Source organism: Lepisma saccharinum, chromosome 3 (assembly GCF_977018435.1).
Source record: "Lepisma saccharinum chromosome 3, izLepSacc3.1, whole genome shotgun sequence".
Taxonomy (NCBI): Eukaryota; Metazoa; Arthropoda; class Insecta; order Zygentoma; family Lepismatidae; genus Lepisma; species Lepisma saccharinum.
In genome coordinates, this window is record NC_139231.1 from 33,657,135 (window position 1) to 33,681,265 (window position 24,131).

General features: G+C 38.0%; 1 protein-coding gene across 2 annotated transcripts in view; it reads right to left on the reverse strand.

Annotated features, from left to right (window-relative positions):
* Window positions 1–634: 634 nt before the first annotated feature.
* Window positions 635–24,131, reverse strand: part of LOC145984966 (uncharacterized) — a 56,143-nt gene continuing 32,646 nt past the window's right edge. For both annotated transcript variants that reach the window (XM_083118410.1, XM_083118411.1), the window contains exons 7-10: window positions 19,667–20,045; window positions 16,462–16,832; window positions 10,990–11,397; window positions 635–3,551 (exon numbers count right to left, since the gene is read on the reverse strand). In XM_083118410.1, the coding sequence (XP_082974536.1) occupies window positions 11,359–11,397; window positions 16,462–16,832; window positions 19,667–20,045 (789 nt within the window). In that variant the 3' untranslated portion in view covers window positions 635–3,551; window positions 10,990–11,358. The remainder of the gene's footprint in view (window positions 3,552–10,989; window positions 11,398–16,461; window positions 16,833–19,666; window positions 20,046–24,131) is intronic.

Here is a 24,131-nt window from a genome sequence, read left to right on the forward strand (position 1 = left end):
CCCCTTCTTTTAACTTTAAGGTAAGGGTTTAGATAGGAATTTTCCTTGCATACTTTGAAGAGTGTAAAATGGCCAATGACACATGCAAAAACTTGGAACTTATTCATTCATATATAGTTGACAGGCTGCCAAAACAAACTTAACCCCCCCCCACCTCATTCCATGTTTCATTTGGTTTTGCTGAAAGCAACAGCACGTAGGCTGTGCCAGCTTGCTGTGAAAACAAGTAACATTGACAATGACTATTTTTGTAACTGCCGACATAGGACTCCTCTTACCATCTGCTTTTTCCATTCAGGCTGGAAAAGATTGTGTCTCGCCTGCAAAACTCTCATTTGGTCCAGAGAATGGGAAAATAGCACAGTGTTGTTTATCTAACCTGCCCCAACACACACAAAGATCTCTAAACATTATCCGATTCATAGTATGTTCCAAAAGTCAAAAATGAATCTGGTACATATGCTGTTCGATGGCATACCTGGTGGAAATACCTTTTGGTGCAGCATATGTACCAAGCTAATATTGAAAGAGTTAATATTTTAGGTGGGTAAATTTCAGTATATCGTTAAATCTAGTTCTCTTGCTCGCTGTATGGTTTTTGTTTTTAGTGAATGAAGCACACACTTTTAAAGCATTACAACCAGCCTTTATTGTTTGTTTTCATTTTCCAAGTATAAAATAACAAATAAATGCAGCAGTTTATGTTGTTACAAACTTAATGCATATTTGATACATATACATATATCAGCATCAGCATTGCTGAAACACCATTTTTCACTAAAAATCCAAATGCTGTACTACAGGAACTCACATTTCTAAACATTTTATATAAAAAACTTTTTCTACAAAATACTGAATTACATATAACTGTAAAGACTAATCAAGAAGCTAAATATGGGGGGAAAACTGGAATGATTTGTACAAAGTTAAATTTTCATGTTATTTTAAATATTTTGACAATTGTTTTTAAGAATGAAATCTGCAATTGACTCCTCAGTCATCACAAACACTATGGTGTAGTTGCAATTAATACTGTTCTAAAAATAAAAGTGCACTGTTTATATTATTCAGAGGCACGTTAAAGTAAAATAACCACTGTTGTGTGGTTTACAAAAAATCCTCTACTTTCTGCATTTGATGTTTGTAACTATCTGTGAGCAACAAAATTCAATGGACTTTAACTGTAGCAAATATGTGAAATCTAATTAACGTATATCACATGTAGAAAAATATATATCAGTCTATTGTTCTGTAAATACAATATCATAGAAAATGAAAATACAAAACCATACATACATATTCCCTATCCACTTTCTGCACCCCTTTTCATATTGGTAGGGCATCACCATTCATACAGTATAACAACAACACTACATGTATTCTTAACATTTTTGTTTTTTACATTATATTTGGCACAACAATGACTGAATAACTCAATACTTATATACACTGTAAGTCTATTTGCATATGTACAGAAATAATAACTTACTTTCTTTAAATATCTACTGCTGTACTGTCATTATTTTAAAGAGGTGAGATGTAATGTGTCAATGCAATTTACTTTTGTCAATTAATTTAGAACATACATGTGTGTGTATGACCCTGTGCATACTTCAGAATTTAATAATTATAATGTTTGTTCCAAAATATGGAACAAAATTCAATTTAAATTCACTAGCAGAAGAGGTGTTGGGTGTTTATATTTGTGCATTTTTCTATTATTGACCTATTACTGATGCATTCAAGAGGGGTTGAAGAGAATAGCCACCATTTTTTGCATGTTACTACCTATTTATTTAAAAAAATATGCTTGAATTTTTTTCAACTGCTACGAAGCTCTAGTGAAGATTGTATTAGAATAATATTTATGGGTTAGACTACATTACTCTTTCCATAAGGCTAATGACGGGACTGTTTTGCAGGTGATGTTCTTGTCTGGGGCCTCATTACTTCCAAACTATTCATGTTAATTTTCCATGTTAACATTTACTTCCTGTTAATATATACTGGAATGTTGTTGCCAAGCATGTAGGGTTACAAATGAAGCAAAAGCGATGCTACGATCAAGGAAAAAGACTTTAACCTACATCTAGAGAAAGTGGTTTATTTTATTTATATGCTTGAATATCAGGCAGCATCCTCTCCTGCCTGTGCTTGTCAGGACAGAAGGTTACCAAACCCATATTTCAAATGTGCAGGAAAACTATTTATAGCAGACAGTTGGGGTTGGTTTGTTTTTAACTCAAAGAATCACACTGTTGTGGGGAGGGTAATTTAGGTATCACCTTCCTGAAAAACATAATTAGAAGAAGAAAATTTAAATTTTACGCATTAATTCTATTTGGACAGCCTAATCAGAATGACTACAACAAGAAAAGTTCTGAAGGAGAGGTGTTCAAATACTGACATGTTGAATGTCCATGACATACATGAGAATACATACCGCATATAACAAGAACTACTGAAGGTGTATAACTGAAGAAAGAGGTGATGAGGGAAGGAAGCTTGAAGAAGGACAAGGCCCAAGGTGGGCTCTATAGCACTATGAATGATGGTGATGATCACATACTTATGTGTCAGTTAACCAGGTAAAGTTTGGTGTTCCTAAAAGGGTGGAGGATGGGGTCCCATCCAACAATGTATAAAAAATAATGTTTTCAGGCATCACTTGCAGAACACTCTAGTCAACAGCCTTATCAATCACTTTTTGAGGATGCTTAGTATCTGTTCACTAACACCCCCAACTGACAAAATATTGAACTATTGCTTCTATCTAATCACAAAAAAGAAACAACCTACAAACAAGACACAAGTCAACTCAGATGCTAATCAAAACTGTCAACCTTTAAAATTAATAGGAAAATGGACAAAGGTAAATGTCATATTTTCTTACAATGCAACATATAAAATATCTTCCTTTTACTTTCTGATACATTTGATTAGTACCTTATAAAAAATCATATCATTTGAAAAGAAATAAATTCTTTTATAGACCCAAGTGAACTCGGACACTAATAAAAACTGTCAACTTTTAAAATTGATAGGAGAAATGAGCAAAGGTAAATGTCATTTTTTCTTACAATGAAACATATAAAATATCTTCCTTTTACTTTCTGATACATTTGATTAGTACCTTATAAAAAATCAAAAGAAATAAATTCTTTTATAGACCCAAGTGAACTCAGACACTAATAAAAACTGTCAACTTTTAAAATTGATAGGAGAAATGAGCAAAGGTAAATGTCATTTTTTCTTACAATGCAATATAAAAAATATCTTCCTTTTACTTTCTGGTACATTTGATTAGTTCCTAAAAATCATATAATTTGAAGTAAAACAAATTCTTATGTAGAATAATTACATGAGACACATGATTGAGTTATAAAACATTTACCAGGTCCTCAAGCTGCAAACCACATATGCTCACTTGAATTAAAAAGACACAAACAGCACAAAAACACACCAGTAATGTAATTTCATCAGGTAATATCACCCAGTAAGTCCTCATGGAGTATTTGAGTTCAAGCACCGTAGATACTTCCAGGAAAATCCTGAAAAAAAGATACAGATAAATTTTGTTTTCACTCTTTTTCTTCTATTAGTAGAAATTCGTGTATATTAAAATTAAGGCTGAGCCCATGCCAGTGACGTATCAGAAAGTATCAGTTGGAATTCTGGTCTTTTGTGGGGCCTGCAAAAATGCCACAATGAAAAAATCCTGTAAATTATGCAAAATTTAAAGTTTATTTTTATTTTGCACAAGTTTTGTAGACAGATTTTCCACTCAAAAAAATAATAATTATGTATTCTCATAGGCTAGGTAAGATACTGGTTAACCTTTTGAGTCCCAAGGCCATTTTCACAAGTAAGCCTCTCGGTCCCGAGCCGATTTTGAGCAAAATGCAGAGTTTCAATTAAATGAGTGTAGATCGGAGACTAATTGCCCTAGAGAGATGAGTGATATATCGTTGTACGCGAAATGAACCAGAGATTCAGACTATATGAAATTTATTCAAATTCGGCGTATATATGAAGGGGGAAAGGGGGGAAATCCCCTGAAAATCATTTTTTTTTAAAGAAAAGGGGTTTCCCCCACCCCCGCCCCCCGAAAAAAAGCATTTGAAAAGTTCAAAATGCACATAGAAATTATTGCTGGCATGTAAGGAACACAAAAATATTTGCATTATTATCATATGACCAATGTAACTTGAGTTGTACATCCCAAAAAGGAATGGTCGGCACGCCACTGATTCAAGCTTCAAAATGCAGCGGTACCTTGAAATGACTTTAGCTCAGAGACAATTTGCCCTGGAGATATGAACTATATACCGTTGTAAGCAGAATGAATCACAGATTCAGACGATATATAATTTATGCATCTTCGGTGTACATATGGAGGGGGAAATGGGGGAAATCCCCTGAAAATACTTTTTTTTTAAAAAAATGGGGTTTCGCCCCCCTGCCCCCCCGAAAAAAAGGATATGAAAAGTTCAAAATGCACATAGAAATTATCGCTGGCATGTAAGGAACACAAAAATATTTGCATCATTGTCGTATGACCAATGTAACTTGAGTTGTACTCCCAAAAGGAATGGTGGGCACGCCACTGTTTCAAGCTTCAAAATGCAGCGGTACCTTGAAATGACTATAGCTCAAAAACTAAATGCCCTAGAGATATGAAAGATATACCATTGTACGCAGAATGAATCACAGATTCAGACGATATATAATATATGCACATTCGGCGTACATATGGAGGGGGAAAGGGGGGAAATCCCCTCAAAAATACTTTTCTTAAAAAATGGCATTTCCCCACGCCCCCGCCCCCCCCCCCCCCAAAAATTCAAAATGCAAAATTTATGCAAATTTGGCGTATATATGGAGGGGGAAGGGAGAAAAACCCCTAAAATTCTTTTTAAAAATTGTTGAAATGTTTGAAATTTATATTTTCCCTTGAAAAGAGAAGTCCCTTTTCCCGCCTTTTCACCTCCATTTTCATGAAGAAAAAAAAGGTGCAAGAAATATTTCTGTTAAATACATGTGTTAGGAACAATATAAAAGAAAAAAATCGAAATTCTAGCCAAAAATAGAAAAGTTATAACGTAAAAACTACGACCTTGACACAGCGTCTCGATCGAGACGCTTGGGACCGTGAGGGTTACAGTTGGGTATCTCGTTCGAGACGCTTGGGATCCAAAAGGTTAATATATTGTGTGTACAGGTTGCAATCAAAACTGAGCCGATACTGAAATCAGTGTATTGGTATCTAAGAGTATTGGTTAGAATTTAGTCACCAATACTGGCCGATGCTTCATGGAATAAGGATATTTTGTGGTCTGCAAAAATGCACTGCAACACTTTCGCAGAGTCTAATTATCCTAAAAATTATGAACCAGTATTGTGTGAAAGTGGTTTTGACACCCATTTTAATATTCTGATGTAATTCTTGAATAATTTAAAGCAAAACTCTGGTAAATTGCAACATATCGTTGCAGTGAAATGCTTACATATTAATATTAATCAATATTGTAAGCAATTTTCAAGGATTGTTATCGATATCAGTGCAGTAAGAATACTGACATCAGTTCGGAGTGGTATTGACACAGTCCTAGTTTCAATATCAACTACACTAGCAATATGAAATAACTTTTGGCACACATGAGAATAAAATTTACTTAAAAGTTATGTGAAAATTGTGCCTAAATGAGAGATTGAACCTGTCTCTTTGGTTGTTGTTGAGTTGGTGTTTTAAGTCCGCTTTATGCACAGTATGGCTAATCGGGACTGGACCTACAGTTTTAAAGTGGGATCTGAACCACTTGTGCCTCCACCGGGTATCGAATCCGGGACCCCTTGATTACAAGGCAATGACTCTACCACTGCACCATGGGGGAGGCCCCTGTCTCTTTGGCTTTTCTGCCAATGTCCATGAGTAATGAGAATTTGCAGTATAACTGAAGTGAACATTATGAACTTACAGAGTTTAAAGTTTTAGAAATTGTGGGAAGACCAGAAGTTGACTTGGCAGTTCATTGGTAGGCACCGAATGCCAAAGACTCAGGTTCAATCCTTGGTTAGCCACAATTTTCACATCCTCAATAAGTTACTACATATATTTGTGGATATTTTCCACCGTCAACAATACTGATTGGGTAGCAACCCAGCCTGGTACACGTACACATTGAACACTTTAACCTTTTGATTGAATAATTGATGGTAGAGGCAAAATTCATTCTACTCTCGATACTGTTCATTTTCAAATACATACCAGTAACATGAAAAATTTCTACAAAAAATTTAATATATTACCTGATTATATCATTGCATGGAAGAGGTCACTTCACTATGAAAAATAAAAATGACAAAACTGGCATCATCCTTTATACAGGGTGATTCTAAAGGTATAGTACAAACGAAAACCACAGATACCTCCCATGAAATAGAGACGAAAGTTCCCCTTCCACTTTGCCGAGAGATGCCTCCGTGAGGAGCTAGACAATGCCGAAAACGTGTGAAAATGAACTTCACACCTCTGTACAGCCAGTACCAGTGAAGATAGAAAGGCGGAACAAACGAAGTCAAAAGGAACACCAAAGTCGCCCATCCGAAAAACACTAGGCGGCAGCTGCGCAATGCATGCGCATGGGGTTCCACAAAGGAAATAGGAGTGTCCCGCAACACAAGTGAAGGGAAAGGGTAGCGATCGACAACGGTAGGGACAAAAGAAGCAATGAAGCATGAAGTAACAATTGCACAGCGGGAAACAAACACATGCAGCACGTGGGGAGTCCCCAAACACAGTGGGGAGACACCGCAGCAAGAACAAAGCATGGTTCAACAAAAGAGAAAGAGGACCGGATGGGGAATGGTACCTGTCAAGGAGACAACAAATGCGGGACGAGGGATTCCCCGTAGCAGCACCGAGGGGATGTCACACAGAGGTCGTGCGCCAGCAGGACAAACACAGCAATCACGGGCACAGGAGGTTTATTGCCACGCAAAGGTAGTAGTACGTAGTCGTACCCCGGACTGACGTTGTTACAAAAGTTGCTCAAATTGATGACCACCACATTCAATGCAGGCATTGCAGCGTCACAGGAAATTCTGGCGAACCCTATCAAAAATCCCTGGCATGGTACACACCTCGGCCGATGCTGCAAGTATCCGCACTACCAATGTTTTCTTGTCAGGCACCGGGGTCTCGTAGACGAGTGTTTTCACATGGCCCCACAAGAAGAAATCCATTGGTGTGAGGTCAGGCGAACGGGCGGGCCAGGGGACGGTACCCTCTCTGCTGATCCAGCGCTGTGGGTAGGTATGGTGCAAAAGGGTTCGCACTGTGCCATCAAAATGTGCAGGCGCTCCATCCAATTGAAACCACATACGATGTCGCACGTTGAGGGATACATCTTCTAGCAGCACTGGAAGGACTGATGCAAGAAAGATGCGATAGAGGCGGCCATTTAAACGTGGTGGCAGTAGGTATGGACCGATAATCTGTTCATCGATGATACCTACCTAGATATTCACTGCAAACTGGGTCTGATGGTGCACCTCGACTGCTGCATGTGGATTTTCATAATCCCACACATGGCTGTTTCGGCAATTGAAGATGCCCTCACGGGTGAATGTTGCCTCGTCCGTGAAAAGCACATGGTGCAAAAAACGGGGATCGTCGGTACAAAACTGCAACAGTCGTTGACAGAATTCCACATGTCATGGGTAATCCCCAGCCTGCAACGCGTGGACTCGCTGTGGATGATAGGGATACAGCAGATCATCATGAAGGACACGCCACACTGTCGACTGTGATACTCCCACTGCACATGCAATGCTACGGGTGCTAGTGGACGGTGTGTCGTCCACGCGAGCAAGTACGTCCTCCTCGACCGGCGCGGTGCACACATGTCTTGGGTGACCGACATGATGGCCTGCACGTAACACACCCGATTCACCAAGGGTACGGTGCACGTTCGAAAACAACCTGCTGTCGGGTTGTCGCCTCTCCGGATACCGTCCGCGATAAAGGTGTGCAGCTGCTCGGCCATTGCCATCTGCAAGGCCGTAGACAAAATGCATGTCCCTCAGTTCTACAAATGTGTAGCGTTCCATGGTACGGTGAGTATATTGCCAATTATGGAATACTGTACTGCAGTGCACAGGTGGCACACACACACACTGGTCACAACGGCTTTGAAACAACGTACTCAATTGTCGTACGTCAAGCACACCACCACCGCACCGGCTCTTTCACTGACACGCTCCCTGACGCTGCACTTCCAATCAGCCCACACGTCCGCACGGCGCTGTCGTACAATCAGCTGACGTTCCTGAGCCACCCATGCCTGTGCTCTTCACTACCTGACCACTGCCGTCAGGTGGGGCCATGTACTCTGGGGCCTTGTCATCGTGGAACACATGTAGCATCCTTCATTCTTGCCCCATTCACCCACAACACGTACTTCGTCCGTCTTGCTCGAGCCGACGAGGAGCACTACGTACGATCGTGTGGTGTTTGTGTACACCAATGTGGGGTAACCCAGCAGTTGAACAGATGTTCATACCCCCACGTAGCTTCATTACACGATTGTCCCACGCAGTTTATCTGTCCAGCCTTGCTCGGCCCGGTCTCACACCCACGCGGCAGTGTGCGGCTGCGGTGGTGTGAGGCCACGCTTAGTTTCGGAGCGGAAGGCTGCGGCCGAGGAGGGACTCGAGTTGTTCGGCTGGGGTTGCGCTCGGAAGCAAGCAGCCGCGTCAGGTCTGGGAACGGTGGACTTGGTGATCGGGATGGAAACATTCCGACCTCGTCCATTAGTGTCGTCCACCGTACGGAGTGGTGGGGTCCGTACAACACTCCAGCAGCCTTTCGCCCGATCCCACCCAGCGATGTGCCTCCGGCTTCATTTCTAAGAGGCTGATTGGGCCCCATCACGATGTTTGTTACAACGTCAGTACGGGGTACGTGGTCCTATCTGTACGTGCACCTTTCATTAGCAATAACCTCCTGTGCCCATAGTTGCTGTGTTTGTCCTGCTGGCGCACGACCTCTGTGTGACATCCCCTCGGTGCTGCTACGGGGAATCCCTCGTCCCGCATTTCTTGTCTCCTTGGCAGGTACCATTCCCCGTCCGGTCCTCTTTCTCTTTTGTTGCACCATGCTTTGTTCTTGCTGCGGTGTCTCCCCACTGTGTTTTGGGGACTCCCCTTGCGATGCACCGCCAGCGCCGCCATTTCTGCCCCGAACCATGTACGCGTCTGTTGCCTGTCGAGTGTCACGGACCACTTTGCTTGCATTCTCGGTGTGTTTTTACATCCTACGTCGTCCTCCCGTGGTTCTGCAACCCCGCACTACTTTTCTCGACTGCACTGCTTCAGTCATGGTGTTCGTTTCCCGCTGTGCAATTGTTACTTCATGCTTCATAGCTTCTTTTCTCCCTACCGTTGTCGATCGCTACCCTTTCCCTTCACTTGTCTTGCGGGACACTCCTATTTCCTTTGTGGAACCCCATGCACATGCTTTTTGCAGCTGCCGCCTGTTGTTTTGCGGATCGGCGACTTTGGTGTTCCTTTTGACTTCGTTTGTTACGCCTTTCTATCTTCACTGGTACTGGCTGTACAGAGGTGTGAAGTTCATTTTCACACGTTTTCGGCGTTGTCTAGCTCCTCACGGAGGCATCTCTCGGCAAAGTGGAAGGGGAACTTTCGTCTCTATTTCATGGGAGGTATCTGTGGTTTTCGTTTGTACTATACCTTTAGAATCACCCTGTAGAGACAGATCTGGACATAATGTGTGCCTACTCATTATAAAATTATAAATGTTGGATTTCGAGGTTTTTTATTTGTTGTTTAAGCACATTTTTAAAATTTGCGAAAAATTCCAACAATTCACATTTTATGCCAAATTCTCGTTATTTTGCTATTTCGAAAGGGTGAAAAATGTGTCCACACATCACTGCACATTCATAAACACTACTTCGCAGCAATTGACATTTTTCACTATTATCAAGTTTGCGAAAAATCAAGGTCCCTACTAATTGGAACTTACTTCCTGGATGCCAATCGTATAAATAGATGAAAAGTGAAATCAATTACATCAATTACTGAAGAAAGTGATATGCTTTTAGAATTGAATGATTAAAGAAATTATGATATTAAAATATTTACATATTTATTATTATAATTTTATTTCATAACACTGGACATTCCACGAGTTTGAACAGACAGAACAAAAAAAAAGGAGGGTGAATTGCAATACGAGTGTTGGAGAAAACTTGAGGTTTGGAGCATCATGCACTTGTCAAATTTATATGAAGTTTACCAATGCAGATTTCTGTTTTACTTTTTCGTGACATTATTTAACATATATATCCCGATTTGTTGGATTCTTCTTGACATGGAATTACAGTTTGATTTTTGTAGGATGTCGCAGAATGACAAATATCGAACTGCTACGTTTGACAAAAATCGCATGCATACAAGGAGCCAAAAAGTTTGTTCAAAGAAATGTACCACACCAGACATGCAAGGATGTATGTAAAAATTAATGCTTCAGATTTCATCCTGGATGGGGAATGGCCACATTACTTTCAAATTTTTGCAAAACTTCATGCATATAAGAATGTAATTCTTAAAAAACAAAGTGAATTCAACTCAATCAACCACAACTCAATATAATTTTAGATTTCCGAATATTCAATTTTATCAAATCCCAGTACAGGTACATTCCGGTCTCCATGGCAGAATGGTTATCACATCGTGCTACGATGCCAGGGGTCCCAGGTTCGAATCCTGGCCTGGGCATTGAAGTTTGTGAGTGTCCATTCATCAATTTCATGACAAAATCACTCATCCCCATCTTAGTAAATTAACCAAAAGTGGCACAATAAGTTAAGTAAATTAAAGCAAATCAAGCAATATAACAATGTAAATTCAGTACTGTAAAAAATAGCAAAAATTCTTAACCACAAGCATAATGTCTTGACCTACCTGTTGATTTCTTGACTGATAGACACCCTGTTCTATAGAATTGATTGAATGTCAATCAACATCCTTCTGTGAATGGTGGCAGTGGTCACAAAAATCAATAGCAGAATAAGTTATCTTTTACCGCATGTTTGTCCTATGAATTTAACCATAGTTAATCAGAAAGTTAAGGTTAATTTATGTATGGTGTTCCCTCACTCACAAGTATACCTGATTATGATAATTCCTTTCAGTATACAACTGCACAGCACATAATGGTATCATATAATAACTTATATCACAGTACAAGGTTCATTTAAAATAAATCTCATTTGAGCATTTAATAGGTTTTTCACATTCTTCACTGGCTATGACATATTCATGCCTTCTTCCTTAGCAAATAGCATATCCTCTTTGACAGACAGGCAAAATCTGTAAAAGATAAAATGGTAAGTTTAATAAAGCATTATAAAGTTGCTTATTAAACTACAATATTTCACATGGTTCCTATTGTAAAATTATGGTTCTTTTAACTGCTATTTAACATACCAATTGGAAAACATCTTTATCTGGCTACACTGTAGTTCACACTTTAGTTATTCTCTGATGAAGTAGCCAGCTCACAAAACATAAACTGTTTCTCTCCTTATTTTTCTTATTTTATTTTGTCAGAATTACCTGTATCTAGTGATGTGACGAAGCTGAAAATTTACCAATGCTGATGTACTCACAGATAATTTTTGGAACCGATACAGATATTTGATTGATCGATTTAAAACTTTTGGGTGTGTTGGCACATCAGGTTATTTTGCACCCTTCAGTGAATGCGGGGAAGATACCCTTACCTCAAGTTTAAAAAGATAAAAAAAGGATGTAAAAAATCCCTCAAGAAAGGTTAAAAAATGCAGGTTGTAAATAGACCTGCATTGGACAAACACAACACATTTAAAAAGGTAAGGATAGTTTAAAAACTACCTCAGACAGTGGAAGAGACCAGCTCTTCTCAAAAATCTAAAAACATTGGCTAAAACACTGACATTGCCACCCAACATGGATGACAAGTCCTTCGGAAGGTTAATACACTGTCGGAGGTGATTAAAATCTGCACATTTGGGAAGAATGTGTCGAACACTTAAAACAACGTTGCAAGTATGGCACAATGGGGGATCTAGTCCTTGCAGCAAATGATGGTGTGTTAGACGGTTGTGTCTGATTCGGAGCCACGTTAAGATCACTTCTTCTCGGTGTGAGGGACGGGACGAGGAATGTCAAGCACCAGTAACGGGCTTGATGGTTGAAAGCTTGTTCCCCCTTGTCTCGTACCACTCTTCCTTTCAAGTGTCAAGAAGGGCATCGACGAAACACATTCTGAAGGTCCCTAGCTGGCAGAAGGTGGACAAGAACGTCGCTGTCTGCATCAGTAGACTTGCCGGCAGCATCGGCTGCTTCATTTCTCTGGGTGCCCATGTGGCTAGAGATCCAACAGAAGCACACTTCAGCTCTGGCACGCAAGGACACTAGCCATCGAAAGATTCGCTGCACTACAGGATGTCTGGAATTCAATAATTCCAGAGCACACTGGTGGAATCTGTGCATACAAGGACGTTCTTTAGAACGTGAATATATGTGAAATACAATGCCTTTACAGCAGTGTACAGTTCTGCCGTGTAGATGGAACAGGCAGGGTGTAGGACGAAACTGTGACTTACTGAGTCCACCACAATGGCGAATCCTACTGATTCCGCAGATTTGGACCCATCCATGTAAAATACATTAAAATTGGGGTACTGAGAGCGTAGCTGTAAAAAGCGCTGCTAGTACTCGACCACTGGTGTTTCTGCCTTTTGGAGAGCAGTAAGTGATATGTCGATGGAAGGTGCAGGAAACTGCCAAGTTAGGAGAGGCGCTATGAGTGGACAGATGCCAGGCAAATCACTATCAACACCAAGTGCTGATAGGATCTCGTCTATACACCGAATTGTCTTGTGGCACGAGAATGTAATCGGTACATAGTCAGCCTTCTCTCATCGGGAGATGATATGAACGAAGATGAAAGTAGTAGTTTATAGAGACAGCGACAGCTCAGATGCAACATACAGACTCACGACTGTTACGAGTGTGATGAACAGTGTTGAGAATTCAAAACCCAAATGGTCTGGCGGACGAGTAGACAACACATCCATAATTGACCTTCGACCTGATAAGTGAATGGTACAGGCAGAGCAGTACCATTCGGTCAGCACACCGAGACGTATGACTTAAAATGCGTAGAAGGTTGAGAACCCTTAGACAGGAGAATTTTAGCTAGCAAAGGTGAGGTAGCCAAGTAAATTTCATATCGAAGATGATGCCGAGAAATCTGACCTCATTCACGAAATGCAGGGGCAATCTACCCATGTGCAGGTCTGGGTTAAGATGACAGGTACATTGATGGCTAAAATGAATGCACGTGGATTTCTCGGATGAAAAGCTGAAACCAGTTTGGGAGGACCAGTCAACCAAAAGGTTTAACGTCAGTTGGAGTTGACGAGAAGCTGACGCCAGATTCCGTGAGCGACAAAAGATCGTGAGGTCATCTACAGAGGAGACGATGTACAGGGGCAAGAATGTTTGCAATAACAACATAGCTCTGTTCACTGCTATGGCAAACAGAGTTACACTAAGTAACTCCTGTAGATGAAGGTACGAAAAGGTGTTCCCAACACGTTACGTGGAAATATCAATCTGACAGGAAGTTCTGAACAAAGTATGCCATATGGCCACAGACACCCGAAGAGTGGAGCTGCTTGAGGATGGTAAATCACCACATCGTGTCATAGGCCTTTTGGATGTTGAAGAAAACTGCAACTAAATGTTCCTTGTTGAGGAATGCATCCTGTTCCCTGAATATGTGTTTCCATCTGAACCAGGTGACCCAGCGTGGAATGGTTGGAGCAAAACCCACATTGAAAATTGCTAATCAAGGAGTTCTCCACCAAGAACCAGGTGAGGTGCTTGTTGACCATCAACTTGCACACACAGCTAGTTAAGGCAATGGGCTTGTAACTCGAAGCTGTGATACAGATATTTAACTGATTCCGATACATAAGATTATTCAACAGAAATGGAATGTCATTTTATGCTATAACATAAATTTGCTATGTACACTTGTACATAGTACATAATGCTATGACATTATATATTGACCATATATATATTCTCATATATTAAAGTTAGTACACAAGCAGTACTTTGAAATGTAAAATAAATACTTGTTCTTAATATTGTAAATTTAATGCTCGCAGATTCAACTTCAGAAAAGCGAGTTTTTGAAGCACTTCTGGAAGTAACCTACTTCTTCTCTTATCACAAATCTGTCCAGCAACACTGAACACTCTTTCATTAAATACTGATGCAGCAGATATGCGTAAGTATTTTCTCACCACTTGCTTCAGGTTTTTGAATTTCCAATACAACATATGGAATAGTTGGTTCAGCAATGTACTGTTCTGTTTCTGATTTTGAGGTAGGTTGGTCCTCTGAATGAGAATTTGCAATAATTTTATCACAAAAACTCCACAGTGATGAAGATCCATAACCTAACTTTCAATAAATATTACAAAATTAAAATAAAAAACTTATTAGAAGGTAAAACTCTAGTATTATTGGTACCAATTTAAATATTCAATTTTTGCCAAAGCCGATATGTCAATTTCTGAAGATTATGTATATTGGTAATTGGCTTCGGCCACGGCCAGCTTCATTAAGGCCGGAATCCTGAAATTTGGCAATGCTGTCTCGCTGGCCTAAACATCCAGCTACATAGCATGGGGGCCAATAACAAAATTGATGTTGACTCTTAAAGAAACAAGGGCATCTGTGTAAAATGTTTTTCTTTTTCCAAATCTGGACAGAAGATTGACATTACAATGCAAGTGGAAAACATACATTAACAATAAAAATTTAAATTTGCAGATAAATAACTTGAAATAAGCAGAAAATACAATGCCAACTTTGCGTTTCATATGCAGTATGGAACTTTCCAATAATGTGTAGTCTGACCTTATTTTATTTGGTAGCATTTCGGAATGACATTCGAATCTCTTTAACAACTAAATATTTAAATGATGGAAGATCTAACACACTGGCCTTCAAGTTCTAAAAGTAAGACGTACAAAGTAGTTGTGGATGTGTATATATAGCCCATGTATTTACAAGGCTAAAAAAAATGCTGAGTGCTGGCGACTATGTACTTCCCTGCGAGAAAGTGGATAATTTTGCAATTAGAAGGTGTTACATTTCCGTTGTTTTTCTCTTGCGGAGATGTGTTAAGAGTGAAGGAATTAGTGATTTTGTGTTCTACTGTTTCTGTTAGGTTAAGCAGTTTTATGCTCATTTAGAGGTTTGTTTGAATTTGTTTTGTTTCCCGAATTCTTGTTTGACTGTTGTAGTTTAACCTTTGTATTTAATACAAGTAAAAGCTTAGCGTGCGGTGCCTCATGCAAACACAACTTTTATCAGACTGGAATTTGCTTTTTACGTAAAAATGTTTTAAGCCTCTATGTCATGGTTAAGAGTTATAGCTCTTCGACGTTGCTAATTTATTTTGCACATGATAATTTAGAATATTAATGACATCAATATTGGATATTTATTATATTTGATGATTCACATGTGAAACGTACAGAATGCTTCGTGAAATGCTCAAAAATGTAGTGTATATTTTAAACACCTTAATAACATACTGCTTTACTTGTGAAAAATAATGTTGAATACACTAGTGAATACAATTTGAGCAAATGAAGTGATTACAGGATGAATAGGCTATATAAAATTATTACTTTTTTTACGTTTGAACGTTCATTCCCTAATGTTTCTTCCAAGTAACATCGGCCGGCTGATGTCACGGTTTGCAGGGTTGCCAAATTGAAGGCTCCGGCCTCCCTCGGATTAAAGATGGCCGTGCTTTGGTACATCCCTACCTGTATCTTTTAATTTTGATAAGATTAACATTTCTTTATTCAGGAAAAATTATGTATCAAAGCTGAGAACGTTATATCGCAAACTGAAATCGTACAGGATTGTTTCTCGTAGCCATATAATAGGGCATACCAAAAAGGTCTCTTTTTAAAAAACTCACCTCTTTAATCTAATTGGAACAATACGAATGGATGATGATTATGTGAAATTTATCCTGCCCAGGTCAGGACTTGCACCTATGTTCTGAAAAAAAAATCATCATCTTCTTCTAATTTATAGTGCAGAATTGATTTTTTTTTTACACATATTTATAGCCTGATCTATACTGAACAAAACGAGGTATTATTAGCAACTCTACCGTTCGTATTTTTCAAGAAAATAATTTTTATTTACAAAAGTGCATAATTTCAAATTTCACGCTGAAAACATGCTGGGAAGGAATGCGAATACCAGGGAAACGGGCTTAGGAAGATAGGGGTTCATCAATACTGGAAAAAAAATACTCAAAGTACTTAATACATAACAATGAGGAATTACCTGTGTGGAACAATTTGTTGATGGTTCATCTCCATCATCATCATCATCTGAAGAACAAAGATCAACTACAGGAATTATAGATATATGATCCAATTCATTACGGGAGTCAGGAAACATATTGAAATAAGAATTGATAGTTCTTAAAGGTACTGGTAGTGTGTTGTTCCTATGACAAACTCCAGTTCCCAAGGGTGTGCATGGAGTTACTTTGGGAGCAAATGCAGGTATATCAGCTACAATCTTCAACTCCACATCCTCTTCTGCTGGTCTTCTAATTAGATAATGAGCAACAGCATCTACAGTGGACTCTTTCAGTATCACGTAAAGCTTATCCTCCTTTAGAATTTTGTGTACTTGCCTGATATCTAACCCTATAAGAAAAAAAAAGTCTTAAAAGCTCCAATTAATATTTTTAAATTTAATTTTTCCATGCTCAACTGAGCTGTACACTACAAATACAGCACGTAAGAGATGCTATTCTATATCGCCGTATGACAACCACAGAAACGTAACTCCAATAATGAGGTATTTGATTTTGTTTAACATAGGGATAGGACAGATTAATCAGTACTCTATTGATATCGGCTGATATAGGCATCTTGGTGCATCGGTTTATAGGTAAAATTACCAATTATTACACCGATCCAATATATCTATAAATATCTTACAATTTAGTGCAAAATTTTGTCATTTTGTTATAATTTTTATGGATAATTTTCATGCCCTACTATATAAAAAGTAAATGTTTAGGCATGCAACTTCTTTTGCACTGCAGTCACCTAGAAACATGCATTTATTAAGGTCAGTAATCCATTCAGGTTCTTCAAGGACCATTTGGAACCTTACATTGGATTGGTAGCATATCGGTTATCAGTACCAGTAAATTTTATGCTGGAACTTTTATCGGAATTGGACAACATTTCATATCTGCACATTCCTAGTTTAACATATCTCCTCTGAAGAGCTCTATTTGCTGTCAGATCGAAATATCTCCACTACCTTTCTCTCACAATGATGTATATGCACAATTTTGCCACACAACAACAAGCTTTCATGGTGGGCAGTGGTCACCACGGCAAACTTTTATTAGTAATGTTTTTCACACTAACATCTTGTTTCGACACTACAAGCTCTCTGATAGTTTTTTTTTTTCAAAATCCTGTATGTATGCAAGCATGCAGTGTAGATTCAGATTGCCACTAGCATTTATACTTAGAACTGATAATGTACTAAAAGATAAGTATGCTGCATGGAAACATCACAGGAAAATAAAAACTACTTAAAACAACAATATTATATTGTATTATATGGCATTTACAAAAGTAGTTATGCGAAGCTTCCAGAAGAACAATGATTTTTTAAAATCTTTCACAGACTTTATAATTAGCCTGTGTACACAAAAGAACAAAAATGAAATACGAGGGGTATGTCAAAAAAAAATGGCCGATTGGTTATTACAGACAATAAAATCAAGCGAGAAAATTTTTATTTTGATGCTATACAAGTGCATACCCTGGCTATTTTTCTACATAGTCACCATGACGCTCCAAGCATTTTTGGTACCATGGAACAAGTTTATGTAGACCCTCTGCGTAGAAATCTGCTGCCTGGGATCTCAGCCAGTCGAGAACTGATGTCTTGAGAACTTAACTATCATCGAAACGTTGCGAAGCAAGCCACTTTTTGAGATGAAGGAACAGAAAGTAATTACTTGGGGCAAGATTGGGACTGTATGGTGGGTGATTAAAACGTTCCCATTGGAATTTTTTAATTGTCGCAACAGTACAGTCAGCGTTGGATGGGCATTGTCATGAATAAGCAGAATTCCAGACCGTAACATTCCTCTTCGCAGATTAGACAGTGTTTGGCAATACACATCTGCTGGATCGTTCATCCCGGTTCCAGAAATTCCACGAGGATTACACCTTTTTGGTCCCAAAGCACGGTTGCCATGATTTTGCGATGTGACGGTGTTTGTTTGAATTTCTACGGTTTTGGTGAACCATTGCATGGATTGCTGCTTTCACTCACCAGTGACGTATGATATCCAGTAACTAATGAGAAAAAACAGTCATCCCCATCCTTCTCCCAGCAGGCCAAAAAATTACGTGCTGATTTCATTATTTCATCTTTGTGATTGTTTGTCAACAATTTTGGAACCCACCTCGCACACAGTTTGCGATAACCCAGATTGTCCCTTACAATTCGGTGCAATGTTTTTATCATCGAAAAGCACGGCACCATTGTCTTACCTTTCCTTCACTCATTACTGTTGGTCCGTAAATGGCACACAATTCCCGATGAATGTCAGCTGCACTCGGTCCTTTTGCGTTGAGAAATCTAATCACCGACCTCACCTTGCATTTGGCGGGATTTTCTATCACAGCAGCCATTTCTTGCTACTTGACATACGCACCTCTACACTGAGAAATATACCTCTGTTGCAGGCACAGAATGCTAAAGCATGCTTCTGTGCACGCGCAGCTTTGTCAGTGTTGCCAGTCCCAAGTAAAGAATTATCGGCCCTTTTTTTTTTTTTTTTACATGTGCCTCGTATTATGAGTTGTTCCAGAGAATTTATGAAAAATATAGTTACATGCTACTGGTCTCAAAATGGACGTCAGCATATAAGATATACAGTTACTAATCCCAAATGGGATTAGACAGCATTTAAAGCTGGGAAGCTACAGACAAGTAGAAATTAAATTTCCCGACTTTTCCAGGACAAATTTTTCATTTTCTGTGACAAATTTTAACTAATCAAACGTTTTGGCAAATGGAAATAGTAAATTCATAGAGCTTCCAAGTGTGAATTGCATTAAGTGCCTATCTTAGCTTACAATAAATTGTCTTCATTTCTCTATGATTTATAGTCAAACTGGAAAATAGTGCGTTTGGAAAATTATTACAATATTCAAGTTATGGAGGGAGTTTTACAGGGATTTTTTTTACCACATAGCACTTAAATAAAACATTTGATTATTTTTACAAAATTACGACTATGCGACACAAGAGTGAATTAGTTGTTTTCAATAAGTGCCATTAATAGAAAATAAATTTTGTAATTTCTCAACCTTCTTAGTCATCTTCATTTTATATGTTGACATTTCAACTGAGGTTTGGAGATTTCTAAGCTCTGTTATTGGAATCTTCTACTTGCAAGAACCACACTTAAACTCGCACTTATGAGTAAGCAAACACTGACCTGTCATAATGGACAATATTTTCCTTTTCAGCTGCCGTTGTGTGAAACTGTACAAATGATCCCACAAGTCTCTCATCTTCGATGACTGTGTCCACGTCACTCGCCACTGGTTACCACCAACCTTTCTGCTTCTGCTACACCTTACAGGTTTGTTCACATACATCTCATAGCGATGTGTTTGTCCATGAAATTTCACCATAGCTCGTTTCGTCTTTGCTTTTAGACTCTTCCCCAAAGGAGATGAAAATGGGATATCAGGAAAGGTGCTGACCGTCATTTCAGTGGAATTCTTTACAGACGTTTTGCTTCTGTTTATTTCACTTCCTTTGTTCTTTTTTCTTGAGGATGGTTGCAAAGAAAATTTGCTCATAAACAACACCTGGGAAAAAGTTATAATTGGAATTTTACACAAAGGAATATTAAGATACAGGTAAAAGTTTACACAGTGCAATCACAACTACACTTTTTTAAATAGGAAAATAATATGGGTAATGTACACCAATACTAGACTAAATTGCTTCGAATTTGAACTCAGCCCCAGATTTGCGTATGTGGAGCTCGAGGATAACTATATTATATTGCAATTTCAATTGTAACTTCTGAGCTATGTTAGATAGTTTTATTATTTATATTTTTGCTACATTTGAAATATTTTATTTTTATTTTGTGGCCCAATTCAAGGCATACCCCACCCTGCCCCACCAGTGAAGGGTCAGGCCTGTAGACGACACCCTAAATCTGGACCTGTACAGGCAATAAAATTAGTGTCAAGGTATTCATAGGGTCCACAAAATACTGTGTAAAAATTGCAGGAATATTAACATCCTGTAAATTATGGGAAATTCAAGTTATAATACATTTTGTGATTAAATGACAAGTTATTTTCATATTCTTATAATTTTCATGTGTGAACTTATGAATATTTTAACATGAAACTTTGTTAAGTTGAAATCTAATAGATACACACAAACATGAACACACATAGACAGAGAGAGAGATATATAAATTAGGGATAGGGATGGGGCAGATAAATTAGTACTTTATTGGTATCAGGTGACATAAACATATTGGAGTATTGATAAAATTACCAATAATTATAATCATAATATTACTATAAAATAGCATGTAACTTGGTGTAAAACTCTGCCACTATGTTGTTCATATATCCTAGTTTGTAAAGTAAATGTAAAAATACACACAAAATTTCTTAACATGCTACAAAATTAATATTTTTACGAAATTTTCTGCTTACGATGTGCTGGTGCAAAATTCCAGTACAGCAAAAAATGAATTATGAGTAATTGAAAGTTTGCTGAAAATTATATGTAGGGCACCTAACAATGTGAATGAATTTTACAGGCTTCAACACTAAACTATTTTCTTGAAATTTTAACTAGAGCTGAGTCAATACAAATACTGATATTGTTACTTCTCTCACCAATGCTGATATGGATACTTGAAAATTACCCATCTTCCATAATTTCCATGATTCTTACACTGCAGAAAAGTATGGGATAGTTGACTGATTAAATTACATCAGTATTTGTATTAGCTCACCCATGGTGTTAAATTATTCTAGTACACTGAAAAATAAGTAGAACATATTGTAAAATATGATGTGCAGTTCACCAAGACAACAGTTTTATGTCACTTTTCTGCCACGTTTGGTTACATGCAGCAATGTGGACGAATAACAGATGGAATAAAATGATGAAGGAACACACTCGCAGGTCAACACATGAACCAGGAACTTTCAATCAATTGATTTTTAAATTTTGAACACATCAGCACACAGGCTATTTGTGTCCATCTCACAATATGGTGACAAGCCCCTTAACTAAAACAAAAATTAAGGACATGAGCGAAATAAAAAAAAAGTTTAACAAATTGAACCGGTGTCGAAACGCGCTGTGCTAACCACTCCACCACAGAGGTCGGCCCAAGTATTAATATATGTTTCATTGGTCAGTGATGTGATGGTTAAATATCATGATTGCATCTCACTATGCCACTGAAAGGTTTCGAAATATATTAGCGAAACACGAATATAAACGAACCGATAGCGTTAAAGAGGAAGAAAGCCACATGCAAAAGCTTTTGACATCTTCAATGCTTCCGTTGTGAGTCACCCCACACCCAACCATTAAGGTTTCATGGTGCCATAAAGTACGAAGTGCCGCTTTTCTGGCTCACTGTCTTCCGACGTTGAGGAGTTACTGCTCTCTGAAGTATAGTTTTGCAAATTTGCTTCAAAGATGTTTCTAACCAGCACTAATTTAGCATCCGTATCGAACTGATTGGCCAGTTACTTTCTTTTTTACAATTTTTACGATCATATTAGTTCGTTTATTGATGGTAATAACTGTCTTCCAAATAGCAACTTCTCATTTTCAGCTGGCATTTACGATCCATCTCTGCTGCATGTTGCTGAATTACTGAATCGATAATTATGTGAAAAAGTTTAACTCTGATTTAGTGACTCTGTCTTCCTTCCAAGACGACGGGGCCTATATCTTCCACGTTTCCTCAACAGTATACACATTTTTTTATTTGCTAGTGAAGAAACTAGCAACATCTGTGTATAGTAAGTTTTCGAACGTGATTAGTAATGGCCCTATACTCTCTCGCATTTACTCCAGAAATTTTCGGAATAGAGTGTACCACAGACTTGTCTTGTGTAGTAGTTATGCTGTCTAATGTGTTTCTATTTGTCTTGTGTAGTATCGGTGGTGTGTATGTATGTGTCTTGTGTTGTAGTTGTGCTGTCTAGTATGTTTGTGTAGTAGTTGTACTGTCTAGTATGTTCGTTTTGCGTACTAGTTGTGCTGTCTAATTTGTTTGTGTTTGTCTTGTGTAGTAGTTGTGGTGTGTTTGTGTTTATATTGTGTTATAGTTGTGATGTGTTTGTGTGTGTCTTTTGTAGTAGTTGTGCTGTCTAATGTGTTTGTGTTTGTCTTCTGTAGTAGTTCCTCCATTCATATTGGGGGTTAGGCGTAGAGCTGACAACTCTGCACTGTAAAAAGCCATGTCAAGAATCGGCAATATAAGGCCATGGATGTTCCCAAGGTAAAATACTCCGGGTGGGGACTACTTTGGGAGGTCCCTGGACTAAGGATAAAATCTACATTAGGAATAAGGATATTAAATTAGGCACCTCGAATGTTCTGAGCCTTTACCGGCCTGGGGCATTTTAGTGTACAGTTAATGAGATAGTTAAGTATAAATTAGATGTAGTAGCTGTCCAGGAAGTTAGGTGGCCAGGAGAAGGGAATTGTAAAACTAAAAATTATACTTTTTTCTATGGTGGTACTGAAAATCATAATTTTGGAACAGGCTTTTTCATAAATAATAGAATTATCTCGGCTCTTAAAACAGTAGAATTTATTAATGATAGGATATCATATGCAGTTTTACAGGGTAGGTGGTGTAAAATTATTTTAATAAACATACATGCACCAACGGAAGATAAAGATGATAATACTAAAGATGATTTTTATACAGAGTTAGAACAGGTCTTTGATAAATTTTCTCAGTATGATATGAAAATTCTGTTAGGTGACTGTAATGCACAGATTGGCAAAGAAGAGACATTTAAACCCACAATTGGTAAAGAAAGTCTTCATGAATTAAGTAATGATAATGGTATAAGATTCATTACTTTTGCAACCTCAAAGAATTTAATTGTGAAAAGTACCACTTTTAAACATAAAGATATCCATAAATATACCTGGTCTTCTCCAGATGGTAAAACTCATAATCAGATAGATCATATTCTCATTGATAAGAGAAGGCATACTAGTATAATTGACGTTCGTACACATAGAGGTGCTGACTGTGCCAGTGACCATTATTTAGTAATTGCTAAATTAAGAGAAAGACTCTCAGTGATAAATCATAAGCAACAAAATCTAAAAGTTCTAAAATTTGATACAGGAAAGTTTACTGATGAAAGAATTAAGAAAGATTACCAAATTAAACTGTCAAATAGATTTGATGTTTTGCAGGATTTAAATGATGATGAAAATATAAATGAAACAGACGTAAATAAGAATTGGGAGCACATACGTAATGCAATAGAATCAGCAGCTAAAGAAAGTATAGGATACCATAAACCGAGAAAAAAGTAAGCCATGGTTTCATAATGAATGTCATAATCTAATAGAAATAAGAAATCAGGCTAGACTTAGGTGGTTAAATAACTCTGATGATACAAATCTAAACAATTATAATAGAATAAAGCGAGAAGTTAACCGCACGTTTAGAAGTAAAAAAAGAGATTACTTGAAAAGCAAAATTAACGAAATTGAAACAAACAGCAAAAATAAAAATATCAGAGATTTATATAAAGGTGTAAATGAGTTTAGAAAGGGGTGGCAACCTAAAGTAAACTTGATAAAAGATAAAGACGGTGATTTTCTAGCTGACCCAAACGATATTCTAAATAGATGGAAGAACTACTTTAATG